General features: G+C 34.1%; 1 protein-coding gene across 5 annotated transcripts in view; it reads right to left on the bottom strand.

Annotated features, from left to right (window-relative positions):
- Positions 1–2,731: 2,731 nt before the first annotated feature.
- The window catches only part of ATP11B (ATPase phospholipid transporting 11B (putative)), a 120,387-nt gene continuing 102,322 nt past the window's right edge, over positions 2,732–20,796 (bottom strand). For 4 of the 5 annotated variants that reach the window (XM_057739986.1, XM_057739987.1, XM_057739989.1 and 1 more), the window contains 2 exons: positions 9,247–9,389; positions 2,732–6,264 (listed from right to left, as the gene is read on the bottom strand). In XM_057739986.1, coding sequence (XP_057595969.1) covers positions 6,183–6,264; positions 9,247–9,389 — 225 coding nt within the window. In that variant the 3' untranslated portion in view covers positions 2,732–6,182. Of the gene's footprint in view, positions 6,265–9,246; positions 9,390–19,715; positions 19,802–20,796 lie in introns of all 5 variants that reach the window. The other variant, XM_057739988.1, reaches the window with a different exon arrangement.

The following is a 20,796-nucleotide window of genomic DNA, read 5'->3' as shown; positions in this document are numbered from 1 at the left end:
CAACATAACACTATAAGTAACACAACATGAACAAGCAGGATTTGTGCCAGCAATGCAAGGATCGTTCAGTATCAGAAAAATCCATCAATATACTTGTGTATATTAATAATGAAGTAAAATATTTTGTGATAATTTTAACTGAATCAGAATAATCATTTTGCAAAGTTCAACACCTGTCTATAATCGTTAGTAAACTAGGAATAGAAGGAAATATTCTTAATGAGGAAAAGCTATGTATACTCAAAACTGACAATATATATCACACTAAATGGGTAAATCTTTAAAATAAGAAACAAGGTTAGGATACCCTTATTACCACAAATGTTTAACACAGTATTGAAAATCCTGACTAACACTATTAAGAAAAAAGTGAAAGGAAAGGAAGGGGAAAAAAAGTATATTCCCCAAATATTTAGAAATGAAAAAACCACTAAACAATCCAGGCATCAAAAAAGAAATCATAATAAAGGAAATAAAATATTCTGATTTGAGTAACAACAAAAAGACAAAATCTGTAGGCTGCATCTAAAGCAGTAGAGGGAAATGTATAGTTTTAATGCCTTTATTAAAAAGGGTTAAAAGTCAATTATCTAAGCTTCAAAAAAGTCATAAAAGAGCAAATTAAAACCAAAAAGGAAAAGAATAATAAAGGTGAGAGCATAGGGACTTCCTTGATGATCCAGTGGTAAACAATCTGCCTTCCAATGCTGGGTATGTGGGTTCCATCCTTGGTCAGGGAACCAAGATCCCACATGCTACGGGGCAACTAAGCATGCACACCACAACTACTGAACTCACGTGCCTCAACTAGAGAGCCTGTGTGCCACAAACTACAGAGCCCACGTGCCACAACTAGAGAGGAAAAAAAACAAACCTGCATGCCACAACTAGAGAGAATCTTGTGTGCTGGAACTAAAGATCCTGCACACCTCAACAAAGATCCCATGTGCTGCGACTAAGACTCAGCACAGCCAAAAATAAAAAAAAAAGATAAAATATTAAAAAAAAAGAATAAGAGGGAGGGAGGGAATACGGGATATGTGTATAAAAACAGATGATTGAACTTGGTGTAACCCCCCAAAAATATAATAAATAAATAAAATGCAAAAAAAAAAAAAAAAAAAGCATAGGGCAATAAAAATAAATGGATAGACTTAACAAACCAAAAGCTGATTCTTTGAAAAAATGATTAAACCCCTGTGGCTTCTCCACAAGAGAAGCTACCACAATGAGAAGTCTGCACACCACAACAAAGAGTAGCCTCTGCTCGTAGTAACTAGAGAAAAACCTGCACACAAGAATGAAGACCCAGAGCCGCCAATAAATAAATTTAAAAAATGACTTAGATTATATCAGATCTGCCACTTCCAAAAACAGCTGTTCACACAGATGTGAACTCACCTCAATTTACAATAGCCTTCCTCTTCTTTAAAAAAAAAATAAATTTATTTATGGCTGTGTTGGGTCTTTGTTGCTGCACATGGGCTTTCTCTAGTGCAGCAAGTGGGAGCTACTCTTCATTGCAGTGCGCGGGCTTCTCATTGTAGTGGCTTCTTGTGAAGCACAGGCTTTAGGCACATGGGCTTCACTAGTTGTGGCATGTGGGCTCAGTAGTTGTGGCTCACAGGCTCTACAGTGCAGGCTCAGTAGCTGTGGCGCACAGGCTTAGCTGCTCCATGGCATGTGGGATCTTCCTGGACCAGGGCTCGAACCCGTGTCCCTTGCATTGGCAGGTGGATTCTTAACCACTGTGCCACCAGGGAAGTCCCAATAGTTTTGTTCTTTGAATCAGTTACTCTTCAAAATAAAACTTGAATTGTTTTCAAATTCACTTAATTTCCTAATGAAATGCTGCTCATAAAATTTTACTTTCTTGGCCTAATTTTTTTTAAATTTCTTATTCATTAAAAATATGATTCATTATGTTGTACAATAAAAGTTAAAGACTGAAGTACCGTAAAGATAGTCCAAATCCTTTTAAAATAAAAACAGATGCCTAAACTGACTTGTTCAGGATCATGTTCTTATTTCATTTCAGAAATAAATATACATATATTATACATTGTCATCTTTTGCAAATACTAACACATGCACAAAAAAGCTTACCTTTTAATAAACAAAGATGAAATAACTGTGTTTTCACTGGCAACTGAAGCATTAGAAACAATGACTGAGCATCATTAGGAGGCTAGAATATTTTAGACATAAATATATATCATACGTTATATTTTAGAGAAAGCACATATTTTCTTTTTAATTAAAAACAATTTTTTAATTTTTAAATTTTTTGGCTGTGCCACTCAGCATGTGGGACCTTAGTTCCCTGACTAGGGATCGAACTCACGCCCCCTGCAGTGGAAATGTGGAGTTTTAACCACTGGACTGCCAAGGAAGTCTCAGAAAGCACATATTTTTTATTCAACTAAGGCATCTTCAGATTTACACTAGCTAATTTTTCATGAATGATGCATTTTCAGGTTGAAGTATATTGGTCTTTACAGTTGGTGCACTTCACTCAGGCAGCTTTTCAGGAACTGTACTGATTATAAAACTTGGGTAACAAAAGAACTTCTGGGTTTTTGAAAACTGCAGTTAGTGAAAGGCATAATGACACTTCTGTACTCTAATGGAGGGTAAATGTAGTAAAATTCAATTAAAAAAGAAAACTTGGCAGTGCTGGTAGTGATTAGCAGAGAGAGGCTTAAAATGCATTTAAATAATGGAAAAAGACTTTTACTTATCTAGGAAAATTTTTTATTTGATACATATTTCATAAACTTTAAAAAATTACTGAGAGCTGTACAATAGGGACACTACATTTACTGACAATGCAGATAATTTAGATATTAGACAGCCACAGTATCTGAGGTCCAAAATTTCAAACTGAGTGTTGCAACAGTATTTCCAACTAGTAATTATTCATAAAAATCTAACAATTACCATTATTACAAACATATCATTAGTTATAATCTATTTTTTTGCAGGAATATCATTCAGGTTATTTTACATAAACAGAACTTTAATAAATCTTCTATTCTTATGAAAATAGATGACTCATTTCAGGATAGAAATAGAAATGTCTCTAAAGGGGGACCAAAATTAACAAAACATGTTTTACATAACTTTTTGGTGTGTTAGTTTTATTAATACCTGTTTATATCATATCCCAAATTGATCTTTACAGGAAAAACACAAGCATGGATGATTTTCCCTTTTTCCCCAGCCCCCAATAACTTTTCAGAGTAGCGTATTTTAAAAACTTTTGGTATTAATTATAAAATTTTTAGTGCTGTGACTCCTGCCTATCAGCTAGGAGTCTCAAGCTTATCACACAACCCCAATTTCACAATCTTATGCAGCAGAAATGGCCTTAGTCTAAGGTACTCCCTAACTGGCTGATTTGCCTCTGTTTAATTTCCTACTCAGGACAGTGCCAGAGTTTGGATCAGGTCTGGGAAGCCTTTAGACATCAGGGAAATTAAGACCCAAGGAGAAAGCTAGTTAAGAGAAATTCAAACTAACTTCTCCCCTTTTTCCTTCTCAACCCCACAGCAAGCTTGGGAAGCTATAGTTCTCCTGGTCCACACTCTACTCCTTCCAGGGCGAGCCTAAAGCTTGCTAAAAGCTGAGGCAGGGTGCTGAGTCACCTAAAGCAGCTGATAGGCAATTTTGGAAACTGACTTGGTGCTTGCTACTATCTCCAGGGCTACAGCTGTCTGGCAAAGCAAAAGCAAGCAAGGGAGGCAAAAAGATTTAAGACCACTAACTAGCAATAACACATGTAGTAGCATTGGACCCTGGTTTTGGCAGATAGGAGTAAAGTTATTTATCAACATCGCACTTTCCAAAGAATTATAAAGAAATATGCAAGGGGGAGAATTTCTGATTACTCATTATGCAGTAATAGTTTTACAATATGAATATTTAGCACTAGAAAACTACTGGAAGTTTGTAGACAACGCTGCTACTTTCTTAAATAAAGAAAACTCTTTCCTTACAAGATAATCTTCCTTTAAATGGAGTAGGTTTTGAACAACAGAGTAGGACAAGCATGTCAACGGATGCTATTAACTTTTTTCAGATACAAAGTTCCTAAATAACTTCAAATAGCAAATGCAGAAAATTGCATCAATCACACCTTGAGCACCATATGCTAGCTGACCTCATGCCTTGCTACTGCTTGATGGCTTTGCAGTCCTTCCCTAGTGTTAGTAGTCAGTTAAATTGATAGCAAATAAACACTGTAAGGTAGATGTATTGCAGGGCTACTGAACGTTATTTTGTTACAAGAACATTTTATAAGACATTCGAAGAAAAGAAATTCTGTTTTATCCTCCACCAATACTCTACTGAATATTTTCTGCAATATTTCCTCTTCTGGAACATTGTACATTTTATTATCCCTTTATCATATTTGTAAAATAACAGTACCTTCCTAAACCAAATCTAAGTTAAAGAAGGGCTATTGTGAAAATTAATATTTAGGATGAAATTCATAACATAATACCCTTGCATTACTGAAACAGACGAATGTTATATTGGCAAGAAAATAGTTCACCTGTGAACAAAGGTAAAGTCTTAATTCTACCATTCTTTCCCTACCAGCCCAATTCCAGAAGTCTTATATTCATAAAATGGGAAAGGGGTGGAAGGTTGTGCAATAAATCTACAGAAAGGAATTATCATATTCTTAAGGGAAAACTTTGGCAACACTTTACTTAACGATTTCCATACAATTTTGAATGTATATGTACACAGTCATATGCGTAGGGCTGGGTAATAGTTCTTAAGCTAATAATCACTTCCAAATTTTAAAACATTACTTTTTATCAAAACAAATAACACTGGATCTACATGATAAATTCAGGATGAAGTGCAGTGAGTTAATGGGAGTAATACATACACGATTAATCATTTTTAGCATTTAAATTTGCAGCCATTTAGCATTTTAGACTTTGTTTCACTTACATTCTATAGCCACACCTTATAATAGGACACTGGGCAGATTTCACTTTACTGTGGTAGTCTGCTGGAACTTAGATAACATATACTAACCTAAAAATAACAGGATTCTCATCTGAAATTCTTTATTCTAAAAGCTAGCTTACTGAAAGGCAAGAGCAATTCTAAGCTAGTCACAGAAAGAGGCTCTTCTCATTTTGATTTAATTATCCTAATATTTTGATTTGTATAATTAAAAGTATTTGCAATATTTAAATACTTTCCAAACGTGTTTATTGATATAGTTCAACTTTACAACAGTGTCATAAAATACTATAAACAGAGCCTTCAGATAGACAAAAAAGCAAATTTAAATATATTAAACAGATTAAAGCATGCAAGAGACCCAATGATAAACACATTAAATTATAATATGCTAATGGTGTCTAGTTTACCCGCTATAGGTTATGTTGTCACAAAAAATAGTAAACATCAATTTGAAATTTGGTGAATGAACTTGATTCCTGATTTATATATAAGATATGATATACCCTTTGCATGTATATGGTTAACTTAAGTGGCTGTGTTACAGTACATTTAGAGAAGTTCAGTACTGGTATATACTTACTACCCATAGTGCAGTAAATAATAGTTGGAAATGCATTCTCCTAATTTGCTCTGTGAACTTAGAAAGCACTAATGAATTAACAAACATGGGTCACCGAGGGACCAAAATTCCTTACTATTCACATTAACTTTTCCCAAGAAAAGCTTCAAATATAACTCTAATAAAAAAATAGAGTTTTCAAGGCAAACTTTTCAGCATAATTTACAGAAGCAGATTTAAATAGAAGATTCAATAACCAAGCTGCTACTAAAAAATACAATTAACTAGGAATTAGCTCCCTTTTCTACCTTGATATTAAAATATTGTGGCCTTAGCAAAAGGCTGAAATGCCATTAGGAGTCCCATAAGCACATGGGGACAACCCAGATAAAGAGATGAAAAATGTCTCTTTATTCACAAATTTTAACATGTTCAGATTTAAATTAAGAGGGTGGCCGACAGGGGTGCATGGTAATGCTTTTTGTTTGTCTGCCATTGTAACTCTGAGTGGGCATGAACTACTCTAGAGATTTCAGAAAGTAATTCCGCAGAGGTAGCGTGGCCATTACCAGAATGATCACACTGAATTTTAGGAAAGGAGTTGAAATGGCTCCCACAAAGTACTACTGCCCCTTTAACAAGTAGATGAGTCCATTGTGGAGAGAGTCAAGATGCTCCTGTCGTTGGTATAGAAAGGATCCGATGCACTCCACGATCTAAAGTAACAATAAGAGAAAAGTTTGGCTCACCAGGACCTATGTTTCAACTGAGAAAAAAATGTACTCTAAAACTTAGGACCAAAATGCAATTTGAGTATTAAAATAAGCACTGATTGATTCATTTTTAAATGCTAAAGAAAAGTTCTTCTTACTAGCATTGAATGATCAAACATTCTATTTATATTACATAAACAAACTTGGGGGGAAAATGCTTTAGTCATCATATAAAAATATTACCCAAAATTCATTAGCGTTAAAATAATTTTTCCTCTTTTCCAACCACCGCTTACATAGAAGAATCTTATTAGGTAAGGTTTCCTTCATTTTTGATCTTTTCAAAGCACACATGTGCATTCATATTGTTAAATATCATATCTGACAGAACATTAAACACCTGAACTACATATTAACTATTAACTCCTTTCTATTTAAAAGATAGTTTTGATTAGGAGAAAGTAACTGTTGGTAAATTGCAGACAGAAAAGCATTTACTGCTGAAGTACAGCCCTTTAGAGTACAACGTGGCATATCCCTTATATAGCACCACGATGCTACCTTTGAAACGGAGCTTGAAATATGGCATATTCCTTTTGACAACATCTATTAATACAATATAAGTAGAATTTTTGTACCTGGATGGTAAAACTTTATTAGTAAAGAAATCTGACATATGAAAGCACTAGTTGTATTTCTCAAGTGATGACCACTACCCCTATATTTAATGTTAATGGAACAGATATCCAAGGGATTCTGCATCTTGTAACAGAGGTTATCAGTCTTGCCCTACCTTTTAAATTAGGCATGAGAGAAATGTAGAATAGAAGCTGTTCCAAAATCAAAACAGAATGCCAAATATATTTCACTAAAACAATTACATGTAAAAAACAAAAACAAATCACTTTTCAAAGTTTAAATATAATGTTAATGGATCTATGGCAATTTTCAAATAGCCCTTAGAAAAGCACCAAGTGGTTTCACATGTTGTATAATTTTATCCACTGAAATCAAAAACAGAACAACTCTCAAAAGACTTCTTAGATTATTCATTTGAAGAAAACGGAGATAATGACAGCAATAACCAATAACATAACCTAAGATACTGGACAAAATTGGAAAAGTATTATTTATAGTCTGTCAAATAAGATATTCATTACTGTTAAACATTTTATTAGGAAAATTTAAAAAAAAACTCTTACAAAAGAAAAAAGTGAGATATAATTTTAAGTGAAAAGAAGTACAGATGAGAACAGACACCTTCAATAGAACATGTAGAAATAAATCCCATAATTCCTTGGACAGGTTCAAAAGGGACAATGCAGCATAAAAATAGTTATGTAAAGAATAATGGGACATATTACCTAAATAGTTGATAACCAGAAAATGGGAATATATATAAAGCAGAAAAATAGTTTGGGCTCTTTTAAAATTAAGTCTAATCTTTTTTTTTTCAGCAGTTAGTGAAGATGTATATTGTCATTAAAGAGAACTTCATGTTGAAAAAGATTTCCTAAAAATTCTATACAACTTCCAAAGCAGTCTCTTAGTCTAATTCCCACCTTAGTTCTGTGCAGTAAAGCTATCTTAATAAGTAAATAATATTATACATTAGGTCTTTCTGGAACTTCCTTTGGGAAACTTGCTGGCCTGGGTACATAACAGGACTACTTTCTTATAATGCATTTTATAATACAATTGTGTAAGTCATAACATACAAGTCCCAAATAAATTTAGCTGCTCATAGTAATTCTTATATGTGGAATAAAATGACTACAAAATAATATCACAGCATTATGAAAATATTTTTGATCCTATTATAATCAACAAATGGGGACTGAAACCACAGACATTATATCAACATAAGAATGCTATTTATAAATGCAACTGTACTGTAAAGAAATGGCCATAACTAAAGGCAAAGTGGGAACTAACAAGTTTGCCAGTAAAAGTTACTTGAATTCTATGATACAAGAATGATGTCATATGCATCATTTTTGAAACATAAAGCCAACCAAATATTAAAAACTGTGATACTATTCATGTGGCATGCTGTGGTCAATGGAAATCACCATCCATCCTTGCCCATCTGTAACCCTTCATGCACACGAGTGCACTGCTGCTCTGACTTTTGGGACTTTGATATCATTCACCTAAAGAATACCAAAGTGTGAAAAAAATTATTTCTATTCTTTAATATTCCCTAAATAATAAAATGTCTCTTGGAGAAATGTATAAAGAATTGAATCAATTTCACTTTTAAAGAAGTGGTATATACCAAAAAATGGTATTTTTTGTTATGACCTGAAAGAGCAAATCTAATTCAAGAAATACATCTGGGAGGAGACAAAAACACTAAAATCCTTCTAAACCATAATTTAAAGAGCCTGTTCTAACATAAACTTTTAATTAGACCCCAAATGCCGAAAATCACAACTTATTTTAAAATCTCATTACACAGATTAAAAAGGTGAACGAGAGCAGAAATACAGCCTTTTATGTTTATAAATACCACAGTCTCAAACAACTGACTAGACAAAATACATGAAGAATAAGAAAAGCAAAGTCTTTTGAATTTACTATTATGCGTAGATTATTCTGTAAATACAAAAAGCAAACAAACAAACAAATACAGGAAATAAAACAATAGTATAGCTATAATCAAAAAAAGTTATAAAAATGAAACGAGTACCAGGTACACACTCCTATTCACCACATTTGAGAAAGATTGTAAAGCAAAATTTTTTGTTCATTAGCTGAAAAGTCTCTTCAAAGGTGCTTTCTCTTCCTTTGTTAGTGAAAGAACTCCCTACCCTAAAGCCACAAAGTAAAATACCGTCAAAGAGTGCTAATAAATAGCACACTTCCTGTTTCAGTTGGTAAAACCAGGGGCTGATTTATTAGGTATCTAGAGATGTAGGTTCATCCTGTTCCAGTTTACAGGATACTCATCTGCAGCAAAGGCTACTTAGAGAAATTTCACACCTGCTGACATGAGACGGACTACATCTTCCTATTACTCGTTCCAGCATTCTTCCAACAGATGCGCACGCTGTTTCTCCTTCTGAGAAACAGCACATGGAGTCCAAGCACTTGATACTTGAATTTGTTTCAGTAAGCTGAAGGAGCTGAAGCAGAAAAATATTAGTTATTTATAGATTTGGACTTCTAAAAAGCATTAAAAAAAATTACAACAAGCACTTTAAAACCAAAAGTAATGTATACATGTTTTCTATAATATGGAAATGTATGGAAGGCTTTAACTGAGTAATCATACAAAAATATTTAAAAGGCACTGTGTCCTAAATTAGATGTTGAGTAAAATAAATATATAAAATAAGTAGCTGGATACTATATAAATCTGCAAAGATTTTGTATTTCAATATCTTAATATATTATGATCAAAATGATTTATATCAGCCACTCAGAAACTTAATGAATTCTAATTCTTCTTTGAGCTTTTGTTTAGGTGAAATGCTGCTGAAACTTGAATTTAAAATGTCTAGTAATTGAGAAAAGTAGAGTTTAAATTATTTTGAAGACTGAGAAATAACCATGCAGGACCAAGTCCCAATCTTCAACAATAACAACAACAGCAGCAGCAAACACCTTATTGTTTACTTTGTGCCAGGTTCTAAACACCATATAGATATAAATATATGCACACCATAAATAATTCTTGAAAAAAGCATCATCTGCCTGAAATTACTAAGCAACTATTAAGTGCTAACCATGCCCATAATAAGCTCATCTTGCTTTTTAAAAATTAACTGCGGATACATTATTAAAATAAGGAAGTAACTAAGTAGTACTACTTAGATTTAAAACTGAACTAATTTCTGTAAGTATACAAGATTTATATTGATTGAGGAATAAACAATCTGGCAAGAAAACTTAAAGCCACAGTACTAATAATTTCAATCCTGTTAAGGGGAAAAAAAAAAGGTATGACCACACAGCTCAGTGACTCCCAACCCTGGTTTTGACACAGTCAAGAGTACCCCTAAATTTCTCAAGGGTTATCATTTTAAATAAACTTATTTTCACTCACCCTTCTTTACATATATAACATATTGCATAACAAATCTTTCAAATGTGTAGAGGAAGGAAAATAAAAAAAATAGATTCATTAGAGTGCTGTGATTCACAAAGGTTGGGAATCACCAAGTACTGAGTGTAGGCATGGCAACAGGGAACATTTGTGGAGACAGTCACAATGGACAGAAGACACAAACGTGATGAAATGTAAATACCCTGGCATTCTGAACCTAAGCAACTGGTGAGGTTCTGCAAAATCCCTGCTCGGAATAATCCTGTCAAATAACAAGCAGTGCAAGACAACCTGGTTCCTGTTTGTCAATGAACTGATTGCATCAATGTCCTAGGATCTGCTAAGCACTGAGAAATAGCCAAATTTTACTTGTTCTTTCATTATAATACCCTTGGGATTAGGACTATTTATGGTACGATTTCTTAAACTGTGTTTTATGAGATATTTACAGACACTGCACGAAAAAAGTTCTGAGGCCCATTAAGTTTGAGAAACACTAGTTGAAGGAATGTCTAAACAGGCTTTATGAGTAAAGGACTGTTAATAAGTTGGGTTATATGGTCAGTCTCCACAGCAGACCTAGACATAGTGCAATTCTCAAATTTGTTTTTTCAGTAAATTCCTCTTTCTTCCCTCCCCCCAGGGAACATTAATATTCAGTGGAAGATTTTAGAAAATGCTGGTTTAGGTAACAAGATTTCACCAGTTTCCCAGTTTCCCCCTTGGGTCACCGGGCTCCAGCTTCTTCCATCTCAAAACCATCCTCTGTAGGAAGCAGTACTTTAGAACCCCCACATGCTCAAGGAGAAAGTACTATACCTCAAAGAATCCTGTAAGGCCCTTTATAACCTGACCTCAGGCTGCCTTTCCTGCTCTACTTCTAAATACTCCTCTATAGTCTCCACAAAGCAAACCAGGCAGTGTCACCCTGCCTGTGGGCACGTGTCAGGGCCTATCACCAATTAGGGGCAGAACACTGACCCCTAACACCAAGTTCAGTTTAAATACCATCATCTCTATGAAACCTCCCCCACCTCTCCAACTATCAGTAATCTCTTTCTCTCTAGATTCTATTCCAGCACTTGTTTGCATCATTTAAATGGCAGAAGCACCTAAATTCAACTTATATTTCATGAGCAAGGCACTGTTGCTGGTTCCTAAAGGGGACAGCAACCTGGCCTTCAATTTATTAAGGATAAAGAAAAGGGTGGAAGTAGGTCAGGAACAAGTAACAATGGCAGTTATATTAATGAAATGCTATGTATGTGCCAATTACTATGTAAGATGCTTCTCATGGATTATCTCATTTATAAGCACCTTTTGAGATAGGCACCAGACTGAAGAAAGAGAGAAGTTAAAAATATGTTCAAGCTCACCCAGCTGGGGCTTGAGTCTTGCCTTGACTCCACAGACCAAACCTCTTTACCATGTCCTTATATACTGCCTTCTTATAATATGGTATGAGGCAGACTACCAATATCAAAAAAGAGGGAGGAAAGCTCAAACCCAGCTGTTTTTGTTGGTATCTGTGGGAGAGCATGAGAGATTTGATAAAAAAAGATGGCATCTGAGATACCTACTGAAGACTGGATGGGATTTCAACAGCCAGAGATGGAGGAGAAAGAGCATTCCAGGCTAAGCAAAGAGAATGAGTAACTGCGTGGGCAGTAAAGTATGATGTGCATTCAGCACATGTTCAGCGTTAAGTGCAGAGAGAGTAGTTACTCCTACCCCCTTGCAAAAAGACCCATGTGACTCAAAGTGTGATCTATGGTCTGAAAACACTGTTATTGGCCCATGAGGAGACAAACGCGTCTGGTGTGTGAGTAAGAGTTTAGACAATTTTATCGCAATTTGACAGAATACTTTTGTAACTGTTCAATCTAACAATTTTAAAATTGGGGCTTGTTTATATATCTTTTAAATTTAATTTCCTAGTAATTCATTTCTATTGTATTTCACAAAAGTATTGGTCATGATGAATTGGAGATGAAAAACAAAACAAAGTAAGAAAACAAACTGGTCCTTCACCACATTTATTTGGGGAATACTGAACTAGACCAGAAACTCAGAAGAGCAAGAAGTTTGCCTGGCTCTTCTTAGTCTAACAACACGCACTTTATTACTGCTGGTGCTCAACAAGCGGACAGGGACTCACTAGAGATGACACCCACGAGGTGAGCAGCACCCGAGTGTCTGCACCCACGCAGAGCACTGCTCAGGCCTAGATCTGACTCTAGGTAATTACCTTCCTCCGCATTCATCACCTTTTACTTTAAACCCTAAGGACAAGTATTAAACTATGGGCAACTCAACACAGAGAGTAAACATCTTAAAATGTCAAAAAAATTATAAAGAAATTTCTTCAGATATCTTTTGAACTAACAAAATATATTTCCATTTTTTATCTAAGGAGACTAAAACCCCACCTGCTTTGAAAATGCTGAATGCTGGTTAACTGTGTTTCTGTAAAGCTATCTATAGAAAACACTATACTGTTCTGTAGCAAACCTCCAAGCTCCACTACTTTCCCATATATACATCTTTGATCTCATATCATAGCTTCCAGTATAACTGGGGGTGGAGCATTTAGATCTCATTTCCTTCAAAGAAAGGAGAAGGAGTCATTACCTTTTTAAAAAACGACTATTAATAAATACTACAAAAGAAAACAAGCAAAGTAATGAGAGTGAGACCCTACCTGATAGCACTAAAGAGGGTGCTTTAACTTATCAGAAATTCTGACTTATTGGTGAGATTCATTCTCCACCACACTTATTTCCCAGAAACAACCACATCACTTAGAGCTAAAAGGGCTGCCAAGCAAAACAACTATGGAGATCCAACATGGGTTTGTAAGGCTAATAAAAATTTTCATCTTTATAGAACTTCCCTTTTGAAATAAATTCTGGCTCACTGCTCTTATTCCCATTATTTTCACATCAATGATGGTAAACATTTAGAAGTTTCTTCTGTTGCTTCTCCAAAAATCTTCCTTAAATTTTGTAAGTGTTGGAAAACTGTCATACATTTCTAAGTATTTCAGTCACTCCTATGACATTTTACCTATTAAATCATTTAAAGTTTTTAAAGTTTAGATAAAATTATCAAACTATTAACCATATTTTTTCTTTTGTCCTTAAAATTTTTTTATATACTTCATAATCAAAGTGAACACACTGCTCAGCCTTAAAGGAGATATTGGGAAAGAAGCCTTAAACTATAATAATGGAGAAAAAAAAGGCTTCTGTTTAAGGAAATGTTTTTCTTTTAAATGTGAGATCAAAAGTCATCAAATATTACTGATTTCCAAATTTGGTTAATAATAATAAAACTCCTAAAACAACAGCTTCAAGTCTTTATTCAGAATTGGAAGAAGCAGCTGTCTAATGATGGTATTTAAATAACTGCTTCTCTTACTCAAGGCCTCTTTCTCCAAAACATTCTGTAAGCTCACATTTACTCCCCAAGACTCCCTTCCCTTTCTTTCTCCCCAAGTAAAATAAACAACTGTGAAAGCCAGTTATAAGTATAAATAAAATACCTCTATACTGATTTTCAGGGGTCTCCAGAAGGAAGAAATTATCCATATGTGTTGCTTAGATTGAAGTATGAAAATAAACATACAATATGAATTAGGCAAACTTATTTTAATAAATTTGGCTTATTCCTTGTTTCATAAAGACTGAGGCCCCTTTATCTTAATGATGTGATTACAAAAATAACAATATCTGACTAGGAATTTGTAGTTGAGGTGAACAAGAGTTTGACTTATCTGTGAAAAATGATTAAAAAAATCTCTAATTTTAATGGAGAGGGTAAATCAGAAAATCAGTAATTAATTAATCAGCAAAGCTGGTGTTAAGAAATCAGTTTTCTAAGTATCAATCATCCACAGCATATCATTACTGTTTGGTAGAAATAATATCAAATACTAATATTTTTCTTCATTTTGACCCCCAGATGAAAACGCTGTTCAATAAGTCAGCACAGATTTGAAAATAACATTAGTTTTATAAAGTGTCACACTTACAGATAAGAATCTTGGTCCTGCCTTATTATTATTGGTCTTTTAAATGTTGGGTTCTATTTGTTTACAAAATTTTCCTCATTCAGTAAAGTATAGCTTTTAGTGGCAAATAATTGAATACAGGTTTTCTGTTTCTTTTATAGTTCACTGCTTTGTTAAATGAAGCAATAGCTGTATGTATCTTTGTCATACAAGGAGAGGAAGGTGACTTGTAGTTGGTTGAAACTGCTTAAAATGTTTTTTGTTGTTGGTGGTGGGAGATTTCAGGTCTGGGGCTTAAGCACCCTGGTCCACAATGAGAAAAGGTCAGTAGCCCTAGCATCTTGTTGATATCTCTATGGTACACACTGGAAAGAGGGCATCGAGAGTAGGGCCAAGAATCCAGAGACAAAAAAAAAAAAAAAAAAATGACAGAACAATGAAGGCCTAAGAGGCAGGTGATGTAGAGGCAGATGACTAGGAGAGTTTAGCCCACGGCAACATTTAGGGCTCAGCATGACTCTCTGCCTGATTTGGCAAGGCTGACCAAATTTTGATTAGAGAAACAACTGCCATTTCAAGACAGAAAATATAGAAGAGAGGTGTTATTTAACACTTACATTTTTAAAGTGATTTTTATCTCAAATTATATGCTAAACACAGAAATATATGAGAAGAGAAATACTCAAGATATATTTCATTCAACCAATTAAAATTCTGTGATAAGCAGAAAAAACTGCAGATCAGGAAAACACCTCCAGCAATTTTACTAAAATCTTATCCATGGTTTGAGGGTTCTTCTAACTTTCTTGTTTATAGGAAGAGAGACCATATGTCACAGAACGATAAAAGAAGTCACTTATTCCTTTGTAAAAGTAATCCTAACAAGGCCCCTGTTATTTAACAGAGGCATTCTAAAAAAGCAATTCTCAACTGTACTGAACATTTTAATGGACATATTAAAGTAAAGCAGCACCAGGTCCATGTCTTTTGAAATATCTCTTCAGCTTGAACCTCCGGGGAACCTCCATCGCAGAGGACGTATCTCATGCTATTAGCACAGCCAAGTCCCAAATGGATAATCTGCTCCGGGAACTAACCAGGACATAATATAAATTCCAGCCAGCTTTCCCTCTTTAATCAGTAAGCTCTTTGGCTGAGTTTTACTTGCAGCCAATGAGGGCATGCTCTAAAAACTAAAAATCGTTCTACATTTATCAAAGCAAAATACAAGATAATTACATTATAAAGATAATCATATGAAATATCCCAAAACAAAATAAAAATTCAGAATTCTTTTGAATTTCTTTTTCATTAATATTAATAATGTCTGAAAGTTGATTAATCTTCAACATTTTCCATTTGGGGCTATTCACTAAAGGAATCTAATTTTAAAAATATGTTTTCCAGAATAATTGACATTTTTTCAAATTATTGTACTTGTTTCACTGTCTGCTTTATAATCTTCAAGTAGCTTTGTTTAAAAGTTTCACCATTTATGAGGGTTATCTCAGATGAGACAATAGCACCTTCCTGACCAGTAATTACAATGTACAAAGTGGCAAATAGCCCAAGTAAAAATATAATTACTAAGTGGTAAGAATTTGTATCTTCCATGGTTACTACCAATTAAAATATTTTGCATATCCCAATTAGGTCTAGAAGTGGCTGTTAGCATTTCATTCTCAAGAGGGGAGTGAATCAAGTCCTCATTAGATTCATACTTTTTTATTACAAAGATGTAACTATGAAAGTTTATGAAAAGTAAGAACAGAGTTTGGTGAATACCAGGCAACAAAAAATTATTCAGTACCAAGTCTAAGCACTCATTCATTTGACCATTTACTCAAGAAGCAGACTTTGATAAGTAATTCAGTATCTAACTACATTAACATGTATAAAATGACACACAACGACAAGTGGGAAAAGTGATTTCAGGAATAAAAGAAATAGAATGACATATTTTCAGAAGAAGTTAAAATGAATAAATTCTTGACTATAAGACAATAGGTTAGAATTTGAAGTGAAGTAAGAATTAACACTATAACTCCAAAGGAAGATTAATGAAATACTCAGGTATGGACATATAAAAAACGTAAAGATCACAATAAAGGAAAACAGGTAAACAAAAACAATATATGAGAAACAGTGAAGGAATTAGTAAAGTAAAAACTGAAATGTCAGGCCAGTTCTCCCATAGCATGCCCCAAGCTTGAAAACTTAGCGGTTATGTCCCCAGGAAGGTCCAGCGCAGTACTACCTAGTGCACGCAAGAACTGTCCTGCTGGCTGCAAGCCTCAGCTAGCAGGTGCCTACTGTCCTCCCCTCTGTGCTTGCTTTCAGCAAATTCATATGCTGAGCTGACTGAACCCTTATCTTCTTCCATCTGGAAGGACAGAAAAGCAACAAGTCTCATATTACAGAACAATACTCTCACTGTATATAAGTTTAGAATCAAAATAGCAAGTTGGGGTCCACAATCCGTGAGGCACAAACGAAAGTTCACACAACACCACATTCATTTACTGCCACGAAAGAGAGCTTACAGTAACTTCTTAAGGAGTATACAACAGAGCACACAAAAATAAAGCCATGATTTTCTGGTGAACAAAGTTAAATTAAAACCAGATTTCCATCAATAAAATTCAATTTCTTCTATTAAATTCCTTGCCACCAAGAGTTTGGGTTCTTATTGCAAAGGGATATCGCATTTCGCATCTCTCAAGCTCCCTATCAGAAGATTTCTCTACTTTAACTGGACTTCAGCATAGTGGAAGGATCAATTATATGGCTTTTCAAATGTCAGACATACAGGTAAGGGGAAGCCTGACTTGATTTAGTAAACAAAATCAATTTAATCCTTAATTTCAAATACAGATATATTTTAGTGAGTATTAACTAACATACATAAATTTCTATTCTTTGCTTTTTCTACTTTTTTTTTTTTTTTTGGCTGTGCCTCGGGACATGTGGTTTCTTAGTTCCCTGACCAAGGATAGAACCCAGGCCCTCAGCAGTGAAAGCGTGAAGTCCTAACCACTGGACTGACAGGGAATTCCCTCTATATTTTAAGTATTAGAGACCTTCTAAAGATTATGTGCCCATAGCCAAGCTAATTTTAAACTTTCTTAAATTATAAACAAATGTCCTCAATAAATAAAAAACAATTTTTTCATTTCTATGTGTTTTCTCAGTCTTAGGACTAATCAATAATTATTTCTATTAAAAGCGCTATAGTAAATTTCTTAATACATAAAAAATATAGAATTCCTTGGTTTCAAGTGTACAGTAAATTTACGTAAGGATAGCTTATTATTATAGCTTTGCCTATAACATAAAGGAGCGTAAAATACTCAAAATGAGTTTTCTTTTATTCAAAAGAAAATTATTAATAGTTTTGTGTGAATGGTTCTTAAGAAGTACTAACCTGATTAAAGATTTGAAAGCTCTTAAAGATATCTTATATATACACAATTTTCCTCTCTGTCACAACGGTAAACAATTAAGCTACCATGGATCACACCCAGGAATACTGCTCAACACAGTTCAAAAACAAGATGTAGTCAAAATTCACAGCATGCATCAAATGCATGTTTGTTCTTCATGAAACGAGGAGCAAATGCCCATCCAGTGGTCATTCACCGCTCATGTAAGCAATTATTATTTCTGTCTGGACTTTGGTTGAGCATACTATTTCTTCTTTTTGTTTTCCTCTAATGCGGATATTAAGTAAATAGACCACAGTATGCAAATGTCATCTGACAGGTGAAGAACTCAGAGGCTCAGAGAGGTGAACTAATTTGATCAGAACACAGAGCACGCAGCAGCAAGGGCATGCCATGCTAGCATTCAGGCCCACCGTCTTCCCAACAGGGCTCTTCTCTGTTTGTTACACCACCGATTGAAGAGTGACTTGCAGGGAATACTACCTAACGCACTCTGCTCTCATTGTGTTCTTTCATAGATGAATGTTATGCTCACTACTTTATTACATTATTAAAGAGTGGAACCTCTTTAATTTATGATCTCCATGCATCATTCTCTTTTAGTCTATTATTGCTCAAAAAATGTTGCTTGAACTGAGCCACCATGATAAATGAAAATATGATTTAATAAAAACATTAATATTATTCACAATGCAAAAGTTAATCCTCACAAAAGTGCTTGCCAGAGCATTCTTTCCTACTGCTTTAGAGTTTAAATAACTAAATGTTTGAAAATGTGATAAATATGCACTGTTTTCAGAAGGCACATACAGATAAAATGTGATATACATATGTGGCTCAACCAAAGGTGAACGCAAATATTCCGAGTTTGTTTTGATTTTAGTTCTTGTTTTAAACATGAAATTTAGTTGACTACCACTTAAACACCCATTTGTATATTCATCTACAATTATTATACCTTTGTAATTCAACATAGAATATTTCAAAAATCCTCATGCTAATAGGAATAATAAAATCAAGAAGTTTGGTAAAATTTTGGAACAGCTCAAAATTATGAACTCATAGGGTTACCTAAGAAGTTATTTAAGCAGTGCTTTGTCAAAGTCATTCATTTGATCAAGTGAACATAGACAGATTAGAAACCTTGAGAATAAAAAAGAATTTTAAAAATATACATGATTAAAAATCCAGGCTGAGAAGTTGAAGGGTGCCAAAACAAAACAAAACAAAAATTTACTTAGATTACATTTCCTCTTCAAACCAGACTGGAGTTAAAGTTAATATGTAGCTTTGGTATCTTATTATGAAAAGTTCTAGGATTTAAACTTTCATTCTGTTCCATCAAAAGACATCTTAGATTACTAATTATTTTTGGTGGAAACTGACAGAATGGATCTGTCTGTGGAGATTAAGGTATATATATGAGATACAAAATATATTGTTCAATTTATAGATGCACTAAACAGTAGCAAGGATATGAAATGTTTCAGCAGCCATTACAGTGTACAAAGACAAATATGCACATGTATTTACAACACAGATTAAGGCAAGATAAAAAATGGGCAACTCTCACTTCCAAGTAACTGAAACTTAAAACTTTAAATTTTACGATGAATTTCTGTAGCTTAAATTACTCAACATGCAGGAACATTCTTAAATATGAATATGACAAGCAGAAGCATTACAACTGTGCTAGAAAAGGTAGTGAAGGTTTAAAATATATAACAAGGTACAGATCTCTGTCCTGTTATGCTGAATTTTCATCTCAAAGAAATGGATATATTTTTTAGGTTTTAACATACATATTGATAAAGGTCAAATTAGAGACAGAGCTGTGCTAACAAAAATGCCCCAGTCTTAATTCATGCCTCTGCCCATCTTCTGAATATTTTTAAATTGACCTTTAGCATGCAGAAGAGTTAACGAGATTCTACTCCTCCTACTCTACCTAAGTTTGCTCAGCTGATTCCTTGCCCTCGACAATGGCTGCAGTGCGATGAACTCGTCACTGAAAGCGACTGTGTTGGAGTACATCTATAAGTGGACAGAAAAGGGATGGGACATACAACAAGTCAGTGAGCTGTATTTATCACCTAGGAGACAGACACAGGACGAGCTTTGTAAAGACATTTGTTCCTAGAAGAGTAGGAAATATCATACATGGTACACATATGTAACTGACATTTATAGATTCGATGACTTAGCTATCAAAAGAATTCATTCTTAATACACACTGTCATCTGCAGAAAAACAAAGCTCAAAATAAATGCTGACAACTCAGCATTTTTGGTGAGCAATGAAGTAAGCAGCTGACAACTTTCTAAAAACTTTCTTATCATTTGAAATCAGAGGTGAAAGTACAAGGCTGAAATAATAAAAGATCACCGACTACAGCGAAAGAATAATGTAACACACGGGATTTGAATGACCATAAACTGTCTCAACAAAAACAAAAAACACCCCTCGGTAGGCTAGAAAATCCTTGAGTGGAAGCAGAGATTTCCCCTTTAGATTACTTTAATTTTTATGTTTATTTTTTACTGAAGTATAATTGACTTACAATGTTGGGCCAATCTCTGCAGTACAGCAAAATGACTCAGTTTTAAACATATATATTACATTCTTTTCCTCTTTAGATTAGATCATAGTTGAACATCCAGTCAAATCATTTAAAAGGAATTTAGTGGGGTAGAAAAGGAGATTATATTGGCTTTCACACATAGAAAAATGATTGATTTTCTAATCAACTCCATTTTGAATCAATTTAACCTATGGTAAAATAACCAAAATATAAAGTACTTTTAACTTTTTCTTGTCTAAGGGTTCACCTTAAGGTATCAAATATTTCCTGTGTAATCCTTTAAAAAGAGGCCTATAAAAATGGTAATAGGGACTAATATTATCACCTTTTATTATTAGGAAATGCTCTGCCTGAAAAAAATTTCTAAGGACAAATATAAATAAATCTGATTATTTACTTTTATAAAGAATTAAGTTTTTAAGTGATGTCATTAATATATTTTGGTGAA

The sequence above is a fragment of the Hippopotamus amphibius genome, chromosome 6 (assembly GCF_030028045.1).
Source record: "Hippopotamus amphibius kiboko isolate mHipAmp2 chromosome 6, mHipAmp2.hap2, whole genome shotgun sequence".
Lineage (NCBI taxonomy): Eukaryota > Metazoa > Chordata > Mammalia > Artiodactyla > Hippopotamidae > Hippopotamus > Hippopotamus amphibius.
The sequence above is the reverse complement of the archived record's forward strand: the minus strand, read 5'-3'. Positions and strand labels throughout refer to the sequence as shown.